The sequence below is a fragment of the Hyperoodon ampullatus genome (genome assembly GCF_949752795.1).
Source record: "Hyperoodon ampullatus genome assembly, chromosome: 16".
Taxonomy (NCBI): domain Eukaryota; kingdom Metazoa; phylum Chordata; class Mammalia; order Artiodactyla; family Ziphiidae; genus Hyperoodon; species Hyperoodon ampullatus.
The window spans coordinates 63240613-63257157 of record NC_136929.1 but is presented as its reverse complement, the minus strand read 5'-3'; the positions used below and the strand labels follow the sequence as shown (position 1 = coordinate 63257157).

The 16545-nt window shown below is 47.7% G+C and overlaps 1 protein-coding gene across 1 annotated transcript in view; it reads left to right on the top strand.

Annotated features, from left to right (window-relative positions):
* Positions 1 to 7745: 7745 nt before the first annotated feature.
* SLC25A15 (solute carrier family 25 member 15) overlaps positions 7746 to 16545 on the top strand; it is a gene marked incomplete at both ends in the record, with an annotated part of 30733 nt that continues 21933 nt past the window's right edge. Inside the window, 2 exons of the mRNA XM_079721996.1 lie at positions 7746 to 7800; positions 11286 to 11544. Of these exons, the coding sequence (XP_079578122.1) occupies positions 7746 to 7800; positions 11286 to 11544 (314 nt within the window). The remainder of the gene's footprint in view (positions 7801 to 11285; positions 11545 to 16545) is intronic.

Genomic DNA, 16545 nt, shown 5'->3' with positions numbered 1-16545 from the left:
CTGAAACCCTCTTTTCCATCTTTTATTCATGCCCTTCTCCGAGATGCTACACTACCCATACCCCTCTTGCTGCACGCTCTCCCTGAATTATAATTCTTTGTTTCTTCCTCCTCTGCTTAGACTGAGGTCTCTTTAAGGCTAGCCATTGTCTCTTTCATTCTGTATTTCCAGCACTCAGTTTGGGTTGACAAAGAGCCTAGCACATGATCTGTGCTAAATAAAAATTTGTTAGGAAAGTTTGATAGGAAGCAGTGATCTAATTTGTTTAGGAGGACCAGGGACCAGGAAAGGCATTTGAGGAGCCATGTCTAATATAGGTCTTGGTGAACAGCAGGGATTTCAACAGGCAGAATTAGTTGGGATCATCCAGTCCATGTTGACATGTAATCTGCTTTCTAAAATTTATATCCTGAGCATTCTTCCATATCCTAAATATATGGCAGAGGACCTTCTTGATTGCCTAATAGAACCCTGCTTTATTTTATTTTATTTTTTTTAAAGTCTGCAGTGGTGATGTCTCTGGGAAGGTGGGTCTCTCCTTTTTCCCAAGAGGATAAACCAGAGGTTGACAAATCATGGCCTGGTAGCCAAATCTGGACTGCCACTTATTTTTGTATGGCCACGAACCATACAAAATGGTTTTTATTGCTTGTTTCTGTTTTTGATTTTTACAGTTTTAAATGGTTGAAAGAAGTTAAAAGAAGAATAATATTTTGTGACAGGTAAAAAGTATATGAAATTCAAATTTCGGTGTTCATAAAGTTTTATTAGAACACAACCACACTTATCTGTTGGCAGCATCTATGGCTGTTGCTTTACAACAGCAGAGTTGAATAGAGGCAAGAGATTGTATGCCCTGCAAAACCTAAAATATTTCCTAGCTGGTCCTTTTCAGAAGTTTGCTGACCCCTGTTCTAAACCAATCATGTTAACTTCATTCTCTTCCCAATGTTTATGTTTGGGGGAGCATGAGACCCAGTTCTGGGCCAATGAAATATAAGGAGAAGTTTGACAGAGGGCTTCTAGGAAAATATTTTTCTCTGATAAAAAGTTAGTATGGGAGAATGCTTCCTGCCTTTGGATGTCGCATGTGAGAATGTGATCGGTAGAGCTGTGGCAGCCATTTTGTGGTCATGAGGAAAAGCGAAGAGAATCACAGAGAAGGGAACCCAGACACTTTTGAGCTACTAAATTAATCAACCCTGGAACTTCCTACTTCTAGATATATTTTTATATTCAAAATAAATATACTGACAGTTGGACATTCTATTACTTGCAGCCAAATATGTACTAAAACATATGATATGAGAATATGATTTTTTAAATTATGGCATAGTATTTCCTCTTATTGATAACCCATTAAAGTTTAACTATTTATGGGCACTTCTCCTAATTCTTTGTGTTATAAATTATCTTTTATTTTTAACATATATTTTACAAATTCAAACTTAAGGCTCATAAAACATGCACCTCTGCTGACTTTCTTTTTCTTATTTTTGCTTGTACCATTAAAAAGCTGACAAGGAAAAGACAAAAGAAATTGTCCCCCTTTAAAACATGGCCCTAACAACTCTTTCATGGGACACGAATTACCCCCTTATTCCACATTGAAAGACAGAAATCCAAACCCATGTTTATTTCAAATACAAACTCTACCTGATTCCAAAAAAACTTGAGGGAGTTTTCAATAAGTTACATCAGCAGCCAAGAATATTCAATGGGAGTTGAAATAGTGTAATCAAAGCATTTTTTTTCTTCTTTCTCATTAACTAAAAGTACCCTTGAATCAGAGATAATTTATATTTTTGAATTATTTGTGACTCCAATTAACACTTTGTTAAAACACAGCTACATGGTATCAGGGCCCAAAGCCTTCAAGTGGTGAAATGATTTCTCCTTTTAGTATCATTAACCAGCACATTGTGAAATTCTGTTGAAACAGCAAAAGGTCCCTTTTCCATGTAACCACTCTGTCTGTCCCCTCACCTCTGACCTGCGTCATACCTGCCCTCTCATCCCAGAGCCAGCCTCACTGATTTTCCTGGATTGTGCAATCCCAAATTCAGCAAACAGATGCCTCAAGCAAAGAGGTCAGTGCATTGACTTATTTGCTCTTTTGAACCTGGATCTGAAATACCATTGGGTTGACTAACCTCTATGGAGAGCAGTGATGCATGACTCTAAAACTCTGTTCTCAAGAGGCCATTGGGTTGCTGGGGAATTACCCTTAGGACAAAGCTTGCATGGATACTTTCATGATTTAATGCCAACCAGGTGGTTTTCCAATCCATTCCCTGAGCTCCTGTGAGATGTTAAGCTTTTCTACATCTACATATTTCTCTATTCCTAAAGCAAAGATAGCAGATAGGGCCACTGCTGTGAGGGATTTTAAGCAGTTGAGGTTATTTTATAAAATATTATGGAGAGAGATCTATTCCAGGAGAAAGAACTTCTGGTTCCTGCAACCCTCTTGCTTTTAAGAGGAAGCCTTCTGGGAGGTATTAATGTACAGTGTAGCAGATAACAACATGAACTTGGCTGAGTCCCAGCTCTCCCCTTAGTAATTTATGTTTTCGAATTATCTGCCACTCCAATTAACACTTTGTTAAAATACACCCACATGGTATCAGGGCCCAAAAGCTTCAAGTGGTGAAATTATTTCTCCTTTTAGTATCATTAACCAGCACATTGGGCAAGTCACTTGACCTCTTTAAGCCTCAGTTTCTTCACCAGCATCATGGCCAGCCATGGGGGTACAGCAAGCAAGACAGCAGGCAGAGAAGAAAGTTTGTGCAAAAAGGCAACTTTGCAGATTAGGGGTTAAAGAGTTGCACGGAAGCTTCCTAATTGCTTCTTAGTTTACAGAACTGAGGCTGAGGGTTGTTTAGGGGAGGCGAGGGAGAGAAGAAATGTAAAAGGCTGCGGAGAGCGATGAGAGTTTGGGACAGCCCTTGTGATGGTAGGAGAGGAAGGTGCTAAAGCCAGAAAGGACAAAGTATCAGGGGGGAGCTGATGACTCAGGGAGGCCCAGATCTGGAGTAGCAGCGCCCTCCCCTGCCCCCATGCTGGATTGCCCCCAAGGCTCCCACCGCAGGGGGGTGCGGAGGAGGCCAAGATGCTGTTACGTGATGGCTGGGGTTTCAAAGGGTTAAATGACTCACTAAAGTTCACAGAGATTTTAACACAAGTGGCCTGGCTCCAAGTCCAGCTCTTTCTAATCTGTAATAGGAGATCTAAGCCTGTGCTAATTAGCTCCTTTGGGCCTCATCTTTCTGGTTTGCAAAAGCCACTGCGCCAGGTGATACTGAAAGTCCTAGTCCTATAGGACGTTATACCGCAGGTTCTGTCCTGATCTGCTTCCCACTTGTTATGTTACATGTCACTTTGGGTAAGTCACTCAAACGCCCTGGCTTGCTTCTGTAATTAAATTATGTTCCGGAAGCTTGAGTTCTAAAGCGCAGCTGAAGACGGTTTGGGCTGGGTTGAGGAGGGCCCTTGTTTATCAGTAGCTCTGAACCTTCACAGCACCTCCCCCTGTGCCCCCTCCCCCAACGTCTATTCAGCTCGGCACCCGTGTTTAAGGACTAACACAAGTCACCTCAAGTATTTGTCACTGGCCCTCACCCCAAATCACTTAAGTTACATTGGCCGTAGTCTAACACCACATCCAAACGGGACAGAAAATTGTAAAAGAAAACGATAGCACGGTTTAAGGAAGAAAACACGGTGTAGAAAAGGAAAATAAATCCATGAGGTTTGAACCAAAGCACTCCGAAGGCCGCGGCTGTTAACATCCAGCAGCTGTCAGTAATAGACCAAGACCCTTCCAGCTGTGCGCGTCTTTGCCTGGGGCACTAGAGAAAATTCCTTTACTCCCGGTGCACAACAGACTCCCCCAATTGTGCTTTCTAATAAAATTCCAGAGAGCCATAGAACTAGGCTATAATTCATTGGAAACTAAAAGGACATTTAGAGTTACAGTTTTCACTGGTGGGCGTGCTTTCCGAAATGTCATCGGTGGAGACGGATGTCCTCGCGGAGGGCGGAATGGGAAATGTTTGGGGGTTTGTTTTTACCAGCAATAAGCAAATTTATTTTTCATCACTACCTTTCCAGTGCTTTCGCACTCAATTATAATTTAAAATTAAGGCCTTGAGCCCCGAGTCCCTGCAAAGCTAACCAGCCTGAAGACTTCAGTCCCTCGTCCTCACTCCGGACACCCCCCGCCCCCCCCCGCGAGGTCGAACTAGAGACGAGCTCACCTAGGGCCTCCGGGAACCGAGCGGCAGGAAAGCGACATGGAGGCCGCGGCCCCGCCGGCCCCGCCAGCCCCTCCCGCTCCCGGCGCGCCCCCCGGCCCGAGCGCGCTGCCGCACCGCGCCGACTTCCGCTTCCCCGGCGGGCGGGCCCCGGCCCCGGCCCCGGCCCCGGCCCCGGCCCCGGCCCCGGCCCAGCGCAGCCCGTCCCGGCCGCAGGGGGCGCTCCTGAGCCCGTGGGGCCGCCCGCTGGCGGCAGTCCGGCGCGGGAGGAGGGGCGGAGGGCCGGCCTGTAGCCGACGTGGGTGTTAAGCGGCCGCCCCCGCCGCCGAGTCAGAGTCGAGAGCGGGTGGCGGAGCGCGAGTAGGACGTGGCCAGTCGGCGCGGCGGTGAGCGCAACCCAGCCGGGAGCTCCCGGGCTGCAGGGAACCGGCCGGGAGGAGGGGAGGGAGAAGGAGCGGGCGAGCGGGCCCGCCGGCCTCCGCGCCCGGGCGGCGTGACCCTCCCGGGAGGCGGGGTGGAGATCCGGGGTCCCGGGCCCGCCGCGCCGCACAAGTGCCCGGGGACCCGCGGGCGCCGCCTTCCCGCGCTTTGCCCGGGATTCTCCGGAGACTGTCGGGCCCCGCCGCCTCCTGCGCGCAGTGGTCACGTCCCGGGAAAGGTTGCCCGCATTTGCCCGTTCGTCGTGTCACGCCAGCTCCGCGCCGGGCAGGGAGGGCGGAGGCGCTTATGAATGGGAGACCCTCGCAGGTTGTTGTGGCAGAGTCAGCGAACGTTTAGGGCCGGGAAGGCAACAAAGTTGGTAGTCGTCTCCCTAAGCTGCCCCTTGTGCGGATCAGGATCCCGAGCCCCGGAGCAGGAGCTCCCGAGCTAGCTGCTGAGCGGCGAGACTGGTTTGCATCCCAGCGCCCGTGGGCCCCACCAGCTCTGGGCGCTCGGGTGGCGGGCGCCAGCTTCGGCCTTGGAGCTGGAATCTTCCCGGAGCAATTCGTGTTACCTAGTGGGGAATGCGGCCTCCTCGGATTCTCCCACACAAGTTAATTTCCCGAAGGAATGGAAAAGATACATGGTCGGCGCTGTTTCTTCTGGAGTCAGACTCCGGTGTAGTTTGAAGGAAGGGTAAAGGGACGCTGAAAGGATTCCGTTTTTCTCTTCCAGTTGGTACCGAAGGCTCACGAATCAGTTTAATTAACGCAAGTTGATCAGTCTGGCTGCCTCCACGCCCCATGCCTCCTTCAAGCCAAAGCTACGCGTAATTTGAAACAGATGCCCCTTCTGAGTTAATCTGTTAGGACTGTTAACTGTTCTAATAATTCTACAAGTAGTTATTTGTAGGAGTTGATGTGTTTGTTTGACTTGCCTAAAAGGGTTGAATTCGCATTGACGACACAGTACCATCTGCTGTGCCTCTTCTAAGAAAGAAATGTCCACCCCCCAAGGGAATGAGCTGCATTGGATGTGCCCTGTCTGTGACTCCTTTCCCCGCTTGTCTCCATTTTCCTCTAAAATGCAGGGTTGGCTGTTTTTGTTTTTGTTTTGCGGTCGGACCCGCAGGCCCATCAGCCATGGCTCACTGGCCCAGCCGCTCCGCGGCATGTGGGATTTTCCCGGACCAGGGCACGAACCCATGTCGCCTGCATCGGCAGGCGGACTCTCAACCACTGCGCCACCGGGGAAGCCCCGGTTGGGTGTTTTGTTTTCTCTTTTTGGCCAGGTGGGAATACTCTGCTTGATAGGAACAGACCCAAAAGGCAAGACTTGAGTTGAATCCTGTCTCTGCTACGGACTTGTTGTATGACCTTGGACAAGTCCTTGTCTTCCTCTGGACTCAGCTTTCCATCTGGAAAAGGAAGAGATTGGGTTAGGATCCTGATATCCTTCTCTAGATATTGGATGGTCACTGTCTTATCAACCTTAGTAATTGGTACTGCCTCTCCAGGCCTATCAGTAACATAAAGTCAGTGTTTTGTACATCTAATTGTATGTCTAATTTTAGTTGCTTTATTAAGTAGTGTTCTTTCGTTGTTGCTGGTTTTAACATTTTTTGTAAAGATTCTTGGTGTCTAGTCATTGACAACATGCTTCAAGTGGTTAAAAAACTTCTCGGTGGCTAAAATTATTCTCCGCTGCTGCTGATTAGGAAGATGTTGGTATTCGTTGGTCATCCAGCCTGCCCACCCTCTCCTCTGAGAGGTGTCCTGCCTGGGATCACACAGGTCTTCAGTGTGATGGATAAAAGGCATTCCTTGTTATTCAGGCGTAAGTCAGTGACATAGTTTGAAAATCATACAGAATTGGTTTCTGTATTGGTTATTTTAATATTCTGTGTGAATGAAGCACCTCTCCTTTTCTAGTCAATATTTATTAAGTCCATGCCTTGCCAATGGTTGATTTTTGTCTAAAGCTAGAGGAGTAGACTCTGGTTTTCCCAGACTTCTAGGCTCCAGCTCAAACCTGCTGAATCAACATTTCCAGGAGAGCAGCCTGGTTATTGGAATGTTTAACAAGTGTCCCAGGTGATTCTTATCAAGCCCATCTGGGGCGCAATGGACCCAGGTGTTGCTTCTCAAAATATGGTTACTAGCCAGGCATTATCAACTTCACCTGGGAGCAGGGGAAGGCAGGCAGCATTTCTGGTCCCACTTGAAGCCACTCGCATCAGAATTGGCCTTTTAACAAGGTCCCCAGGTGATTCGTGTGCACATTTATGGTTGAGAGGCTCTGGGAGGCCTATGATGATAGTAATGATTGGTGCTGTGCTTTGTAGTTGTTCTAAGAACTCCTGGTGCGTGTTCACAGTTCATCATCGTATTTGTCCCATGTGGCTATTTGATTGCCCTCCTATTACAATGATAGTACTTTTATTTTTCACCTTGTATAGACGGGGACCTCCAGCTTTAGGGGCCCAAAGGGCCACCATACCAGTGGCAGAGCAGGCATTCAGACCCAGGCGTGTGTCACTTGGCAGAGCTCCTAACCCATTCCTTTCCAGAGCTCCTGTTTTGTGACCTTCTCTCAGGGTCTCAGGCAGCTGTCTGAATTTGGAACAGAGCCCAGTGGATTGATGGTTTAACTTAGGCCTCTGAAAAACTGGTTTGATGGGGCTTGGGATGTCCGGTTGGCTTGCTTATTTGGCATTCGTTTCTTGAGGGTTTCAGAAAGGTTGGTTGAAGTGCCCTCACCTGTGGCTGTAGCAGTGATACGTGAGCAAGGTTCTTGACCTGTGTGCTTTTTAAGGGGAGGTGGTGGGCAGGGAGAAGGGGAGGCTGATCACTAAGCTGCTCTGACAACTCGAGCCCCCTCCTTTGGAGCAATGTAGAGCCAGTTTCCCGGTTCCCTGAAGTTCAAGTCCAGTAGCTAAGGCCTAGAGACGGGGGCTGCAGAGGCCCGACTGATGGTGAACTCTTGCCTCCTCCTAGGGATATGAGGTGCCCATCGTAAGCTCGTGAGAGTTGCCCTCCACGGAGCCCAGCAGAGGAGTGGGCAAACATGAAATCCAGTCCTGCCATCCAAGCTGCCATTGACCTCACGGCGGGGGCCGCAGGTAATCCCAGAGAAAACCCGTCCTTTGTTGCGCCAATACCTCCTGCAAGTGAGCTCTGGTGAAGACATTGCTTTTGTAGCTCCAGAAGCGACATGCTTTAACCCTGGAATGAATCCACTTAATAGAAGTGTAATACTGTGTTGCAAACACAGCAGAAGGTAGAGTAGTTCCCGCTGTATTAGAGCTGTGAGTCAGGGTATGGTGTGGGAGTGTCCCCGGGTGACAGCTGGAACATATCACAGCTCAGAGCTGAAGCCACTCGTCCATTGCCATGTGGCTGGGATATGCAGGATTCCACCCCAAGCCTGGCAGTCTTCAGAGGCCTTAGAGTACAAAAATAACACTGTGCCATCTCTCCAGGGAAATCCCAGGCACTGCCCTTACTACTGCTGGGGGAGAGAAAGGATACCTTCGAAATGTCTTTGGTAAATCAGGCTGACTTTTTTTTTTTTTTTTTGCGGTACGCGGGCCTCTCACTGTTGTGGCCTCTCCCATTGCGGAGCACAGGCTCCGGACGCGCAGGCTCAGCGGCCATGGCTCATGGGCCCAGCCGCTCCGTGGCATGTGGGATCTTCCCAGACCGGGGCACAAACCCGTGTCCCCTGCATCGGCAGGCGGACTCTCAACCACTGCGCCACCAGGGAAGCCCGAGAATGGGTTTTGACTGTGTCTTAAAGCCCTGAAAGGAGGGGCCCCAGGATTGGCCGGGGAGTGGTGGGCGGGGCGAGTGCTGGGGCAGACTCCGGCCCCACTAGGCACCGTCGAGTTCTGGGCAGCACCTGCCACCGCAGGCCACTCTTTAGAAAGGTCACCTTTATTCAGCCTGAGGCAAGTGACAGACTTGGAAGTGCCTGGGTGGTTACTTGGTTCTCCAGATTCCTGGATGATTCTAGGGCTGGAGGAGCACTGGAATGCTCATACTTCGCAGATGAAGACCCTTGCTTGCTTACCCTTGCCTCCCTCACCAATTCTTATATTGGGTCACCACTCCTTGGAGTGGAGAGGCCAGGGGAGCGGGTTGCCCATTGTCCTTTCATCTGGTGGGACCTCCTGGGTCAACAGATCAAGAGCAGTCAGAGCTGCCTTCTCTCATCCTGTTGTCGTCTTTTTTTTTTTTTTTAAATATGTATTTATTTATATATTTGGTTGCATCGGGTCTTAGTTGCATCGGGTCTTAGTTGCGGCTCAAGGGCTCCTTAGTTGTGGCATGCGAACTCTTAGTTGCAGCGTGTATGTGGGATCTAGTTCCCGGACCAGGGATCGAACCTAGGCTCCCTGCGTTGGGAGCGTGGAGTCTTAATCACTGCGCCACCAGGGAAGTCCCCTGTCGTCGTCTTAATTGTAAAAAAGAAATCGTGGGTTCAGGGAAGATCGAAGTATTTTGCCATGCACCAGAAGTCGGCCAAAGTAGGCTCATGAGGAAGTCTGCAGACACGGATAGGAAGTTCAGGCGAGGGCGCTCCCAGGTCAGAGACGACAAGGAGCGGGGGAGCCAAGGGCTGCCTGGAACCCGCCCCACAGCCTCTTACGTGCTGCGTGCCTTTGGGTCAGCCCCTCCCCTGCCGTGGAATCCAGCCCCCCAGGCCCTGTGCACCATCCCCGACCCCTTCACCACTCCCCGCTCCCCCAATGCCCTACTGCAGAGGATGCTGACTTTGGCAACAGTGGACCCACTTGCCTGCCGTTGGCATCCTCTCACCCTCCCGGGAATGCCTGGGCTGTTTGTGTCTCTGCAATAGAAGGGCATTTTCCCCCATGAGGGACGCTCAGCTTTTGGAATTTTATATCCTTCAGTCTTCTATCAAAGATAGACTGTAGGATCTGTTGTGATAGAATTAAAATGCATCTAGGTTGTCAAAATTATGAACCCACTTTAAAAATTCTGACATTCACCTCTTCTTTTGGAATGATTTTGTTTCGTTTTGCGGTACGTGGGCCTCTCACTGTTGTAGCCTCTCCCGTTGCAGAGCACAGGCTCCGGACACGCAGGCCCAGCGGCCATGGCTCACGGGCCCAGCCGCTCCGCGGCATGTGGGATCCTCCCAGACCGGGGCACGAACCCGCGTCCCCTGAATCGGCAGGCGGACTCTCAACCACTGCACCACCAGGGAAGCCCCAGAACGATTATTTTTGACATAAGCAAGATCTTATTTTATTCTAGCCCATCAGTACCTGGGAGAGAATAACTCTTAATTATGGTAACATCTTATTAAATTATATTCCACTAATTCAGAACTGGGGATAGTGTGGCAAAACAAAGCAGAAATGTGTCATTGCTGTCCTAGAAGAAAGGGACAGTGGTGATAGGATTATGGAGATCACACTTGTGCTTGCTTAAGAGATCAGTTTTCAGACTCTTTGGAAATGTCCATCTACCAATAATTAATTGGGAGTTATTCTTAACAGCCCTCCCTCCATCTCTACTTTCCACAACTTCATTGGAGTAATTGTGTTATGTCTAAGTTATGAAACTGCATTTCTGAAATATTTTATGTAAGCCTTCTCTTCAATTTTGCTGAGGTTTTAATAACCTCATCCAATGGCTGTGTTTCCTGACACAAGCAGGGGACGTCCCAGGCCCAAGGGGAGGTGGAAGCATTCACCAGTGACAGACAGTTCCCCAAATGCTGACCCAGTTCAGGGTCTGGAGATGTTACAGGGTTTAATAGTTCATTCTTTTCCTTACATTCAGAATTTTTATCGAAGTAATTGAATGCAATTCAATACTTTTGTTGTATAAAAGCATATAAATATATGATTTATGCTAAGCAGAGGTAAGTTTCAATCCATTTCCTGTCTGAATATAAATCATTAATTGGTAGAGTCCAAATAGGAGGTTTTCCCATAGGGTCAAACATTTAGCTCTTCAGGGACTGATTAGACCCTTTGTTTTCTTTATCTGTGGCCTGTTCCTCTGTTAGTTCCCTGATAGTCATTAGGACCACTGGGCATCAAGCAAAAGAGTGATTAACACCAGACTCTTCCCTTCCCCTTCCTTTTATGTGGACGCACACACAAACACAGTTAACGCTGTAAATTAGCCACTTGTTGTGTAGCAGCCAATATGTTAGAGCCTTATCTTAATCCTCACGCTAACCCGATAGGGAATCGAGGCTCAGAGGTCACATCACTTAGCCAGGATTTCACAGCAGAGTCAGGCTTTGAGCCCAGGTCCCTCTGACCGATGCTCCTGGACGCACGTCACACCTTCACATCCGGTGGCTTTGACTGTCAAACCCACGTCCTCTCCTGTACCGAGTGTGAGCTCCTTCAGGGCTGGAGCGGGGTGCTAGACACATGAAGGACCCCTAGAAGTTTTATTGGACTGAGCTAGAAGGTTTGGGGGGGAGGAGGTCAAAATGAAGTGACCCAGAGGTAAGCCCTGCGGTGGGCTGCCCGTCCCTCCTCTCCGTGGGTCCTCGAGGCCGCACTCTACCACGTGGCTGTAGGCTGGTGCTGGACAAGGACTCTTGTCCTGGTTGCAGGGGGCACAGCATGTGTACTCACCGGGCAGCCCTTCGACACCATGAAAGTGAAGATGCAGACGTTCCCCGACCTGTACAGGGGCCTCACCGACTGCTGCCTGAAGACCTACTCCCAGGTGGGCTTCCGGGGCTTCTACAAGGGGACCAGCCCAGCGCTGATTGCCAACATCGCCGAGAACTCCGTCCTCTTCATGTGCTACGGATTCTGCCAGCAGGTGGTACGGAAAGTGGTTGGATTGGAAAAGCAGGCGAAGCTGAGGTGAGTTGAGGTCACTGAGACCTCTTTGTTTGTTTGAGAAACAACACTTGTGTAGTCGGGATTTTTATGAGACCTTATGGAGAAGAACATTTCTTTTTACAATAACTACTTTCTTTGATTAAGAAGTCATATATTGCCATCATAGAAAACTGGGAAGATGCACATGTGTTATGCAAAAGGAGAGTTGCCCATCATCCACCGCGTAGAAACAACCACCCTCACGTTCCTTCCATTCTTCAGGAAGATGCTTTTCTTTCTTTTTTAAAAAATTATTTTTCTTTTTTGTATTATTATTTTTCTTTTTTTCATTGGAGTATAGTTGATTTACAATGTTGTGTTAGTTTCAGGTGTACAGCAAAGTGAATCAGTTATACATATATATACATCCATTCTTTTTCAGTTTCTTTTCCCATAGAGGTTATTACAGAATATTGAGTAGAGTTCCCTGTGCTCTACAGTAGGTCCTTGTTGGTTATCTATTTTATTTATAGTAGTGTGTTTATGTTCATCCCGATCTCCTAATTTATCCCCTCCCCCCATGTTTCCTCTTTGGTAACCCGAAATTTGATTTTGAGATCTGTGAGTCTGTTTCTGTTCTGTAAATAAGTTCACTTGTGCCATTTTTAAAAATTAAATTCCAAATATAAGTGATATCATATGATATTTGGGGAAGATGCTTTTCAAATGCTGCTGTTGGTGCTACTTCACTGGGCAGAAGTGCAGAACTTAAACCATAGATGCAACTTGTGACCCAAGTTTTGGGTTCCACGTCATCAGCAGAATGCAGAGTATTGGAAGAGCCAAATAGGTTTGAGGAAGAACTTGGAATTTTAGGAAGGGTCAGAGCATCTGAGAAGATGCAGGTGAACCTACTGTTTCATTGGTTGAGTCTGCCCCAAACATCAGACTTGGGTGTGTATTTGGTCATCCCTTGGGTATTTGTTATACCGAGACTAAAAGGAATTCGGAAACCACTGGGATGTTTAGCCTTTGCTCCTTTGAACATTGATTTATTTTATAAGTTTTCACTCTTTTAAAAAAAATTATTTACTTATTTTTGGCTGCACTGGGTCTTTGCTGCACGCGGGCTTTCTCTAGTTGCGGCGAGCGGGGGCTACTCTTCGTTGCGGTGCGCAGGCTTCTCATTGTGGTGGCTTCTCTTGTTGCGGAGCACGGGCTCTAGGCGTGTGGGCTTCAGTAGTTGTAGCACATGGGCTCAGTAGTTGTGGCTCGCGGGCTTAGTTGCTCCGTGGCATGTGGGATCTTCCCCGACCAGGGCTCAAACCCGCGTCCCCTGCATTGGCGTGTGGATGCTTAACCACTGTGCCATCAGGGAAGTCCCCATTGATTTACTTTAAATCATTTAAAATTATTGTTATCAGCTTTGTGGTTGCAGAGGGCAGTCTTGCCTGTTGTTTTGGTGGGAATTCAAGACCCTATTGCAAATACAGGTCCCACGTGGCTAAAGTAGGTTCCTTTTGTACAGAAGTCTTTGGGGGTGCCTGGAGATGTGCCCGTTTATAGCAGGAATCCCATCTTGATAGATGGCACTTGTTTTTTAAAGGCTTGGGACTGGATGAAATCCCCCAGGGAGACAGTGTTTATAGGACTGAGCACAGATCCTAGGACCCTCCAGCAGGGAGGAGTCAGGAAAAAGAGGAAGTAAAGAAATAAGCAGAAGAGAAACCAGGAGAATGTGGTGTCCCGTGGTAGAGACGGACAGGAAGGACACTGCAGTGACTGTAGCTCTTTCCACTGGAGCGAGAGACTTCCTAGCTGAGGAGACCTGGAGTTTAGGTCTCCTTCAGCATCCTTGGAGAAGGACAGGGAAATGGAGCAACCACAGGAGATTCTGGAGCAGGTCCTGCAGTGAAGAAAGCTTCCTCTTTCACTCGGCCTAACCCAGCACCCTCGTCTTTTTTGAACGTGGGGGACAGGAAGGGGGCTGCAGCTTTTTCATCCTGCAGAGCAGTGGTTGCTCATTACCAGTGAGCAAATGCTGCCTGAGAGCTTACGAAGCTCTGACGTGCACATCATGCTTTCTTAGCCCTCACCGCGGTCCTGCGCGAGGATCCAGGCAGGTGATGGTATCCGTTTTATAGATGGGGAAACTCTGGTACAGACACTGACGCGCTGAAGATCACTGGGTAAATAAGTGACAAGGCTGGGACTGCAGCCTGTGTCTTCTCCCCCAATCCAGCATTCTTCCCACAAGACCACAGGCGGGGCTCTGGAGTACTTTGTAGGGGTCAGGTCTAGAGAAAAGATTAATAATTACACAGAAGCAGGGAAAGGAAAGAACTGCTTGTGATCCCCTGTTATGAATTTCTGCAGTGATAGAGTAAATATTCTCGGTTTGAACACTCCCTGAGTAGTGCTCTCTTTTCACCTTTGGCTGGACGGGCTCTGACACAGCAGGACTGTTTAGGAACATGTTTGTTGAGTGGGTGACGAAACAGTTGATTCTTACAAAATCCCATCCTACACCGACTGCCATTTGAGATCCAGTTCTAAACGTTTCTACTATAGGCACAGCCTGGGGCCCATGTCCCTCATCTCATGCACTGGTAGCTGAAAGTATTTATTAGAAAGCCAAAGTCCACTGCAGATCTGACTCGGCCCTGTGTTGCCCTGTATCAGCATGCTTGGGGTTTGTTCAGGCGTTACTGCCTCTTGGATGAAACAGCCGTCTGCATCTATCGATGCCACCTTTGTTCCAGCAAGATTGGCAAACCCTGGTCAATGACCCTGATTGACTACGGCCTGTCAACAGGTTGACAGAGAGTCCCAGAGGGAGGCCAAGTATGGATCTGCAGACTGGCCAAGAGACAAATCCTTTAAGCTTTGGTTTTTTTTGTTTTTTTGGTTTTCTTGCGGTACGCGGGCCTCTCACTGTTGTGGCCTCTCCCGTTGCGGAGCACAGGCTCCGGACACGCAGGCTCAGCAGCCATGGCTCACAGGCCTAGCCGCTCTGCAGCACGTGGGATCCTCCCGGACCGGGGCACGAACCCGTGTCCCCTGCATCGGCAGGCGGGCTGTCAACCACTGGGCCACCAGGGAAACCCTAAGCTTTGGTTTTGACAAACAGTTTAAGTAGGAGTGAAGGGGAAAGGATGGAGGGGATGGCGTCGGACACTTCCCACCCCTAGAAAGCCGCGTGCGGTACAGTTGTGGAGCTGGCTCTCCTGGTGACCGTCTGACGCATCATTCTTTAAAATCGAAAGGAAGGCCACACTGCAGGCAGTGTCTTCCTCCTGAAAGAAGGCCTGCTCCAAGCCAGCTCTTCTGAGGCCCGGCTGTGTAACGGGCCAGCTCAGCCCTGGGCACCCACTTCACATCCACCTGAGGCACCAAGGCCAGACCACCAGGGATAGGAAATCGGGACTGGGATGGTAGGCAGCCCTTGGCTTTATGCAAGCACACGTCAAATATTTGAGGTTCGGTTCCAGACCATCTTACAAATCTTTTGGTTTCCCAGTGCATATAAAGCTATGTTCACACTATACTGTAGTCTGTGCAATAGTGTTATGTCCCAAAAAGAATGTACCTACCTTAATTTAAAAATACTTTATTGCTAAAAAAATGCTAACCATCCTCTGACAACTCAGGGTTGCCACAAACCTTCAACTTTGTTATAAAGCAGAAACTAACACACCATTGTAAAGCAATTGTACTGCAATAAAGGTGTTAAAAAAATAAAAAGAAAAAGAAATTTTAAAAATGCAGTATCTTCAGGCTTCCCTGGTGGCGCAGTGGTTGAGAGTCCACCTGCCGATGCAGGGGACGCGGGTTCGTGCCCCGGTCCGGGAAGATCCCACATGCCACAGAGTGGCTGGGCCCGTGAGCCATGGCCGCTGGGCCTGTGCGTCCGAAGCCTGTGCTCCACAACGGGAGAGGCCACAACAGTGAGAGGCCTGCGTACCGCAAAAAAAAAAAAAAAAAAAAATGCAGTATCTTCAAAGAGTAATAAAGCGAAGTGCAATAAAACAAGGTTTGCCTGTAGTAATGTTTGACCTCAGTTTCTATAACTATTAGTTCATTGTAACTTTTTTTATGGTTTCAAAACACTTTTTTTTAAACATTTAAAAATTTTTTATTTTATATTGGAATATAGTTGATTTACAATGTTGTGTTCCAGGTGCACAGTTAAGTGATTCAGTTATACATATATCCATTCCTTTTCAGATTCTTTTCCCATATAGGTTATTAAAGAATATTGAGTAGAGTTCCCTGTGCTATTTAGTACATCCTTGTTGATTATCTATTTTATATATATGTTATATATGTTAATCCCAAACTCCTGATTTATCCCCCCCCACCATGTTTCCCCTTTGGAAACTATAAGTTTGTTCTCAAAGTCTGTGAGTCTGTTTCTGTTTTGTAAATAAGTTCATTTGTATCATTTTTTAAAGATTCCACATATAAGTGATATCATATGATATTTGTCTTTCTCTGTCTGACTTCACTTATGATAATCTCTAGGTCCCTCTGTGTTGCTGCAAATGGCATTATTTCATTCTTTTTTATGGCTGAGTAATATTCCATTGTATATATTTACCACATCTTCTTTATCCATTCCTCTGTTGATGGATATTTAGGTTGCTTCCATGTCTTGGCTATTGTAAATAGTGCTGCTGTGAACATTGGGGTGCATGTATCTTTCTGATTTGGTTTTCTCTGGATATATGCCCAGGAGTAGAATTGCTGGATCATATGGTAGTTCTGTTTTTAGTTTTTTAAGGAACCTCCATACTGTTCTCTATAGTGGCTGTATCAGTTTACATTCCCACCAACAGTGCAGGAGGATTCCCTTTTCTCCACACCCTCTCCAGCATTTATTGTTTGTAAGCTTTTTGGTGATGGCCATTATGACCGGTGTGAGGTGATACCTCATTTTAGTTTTGATTTGCATTTCTTTAGTAATTAGTGATGTTAAGCATCTTTTCATGTGCTTTTTGGCCATCTGTGTGTATTCTTTGGAGAAATGTCTATTTAGATCTT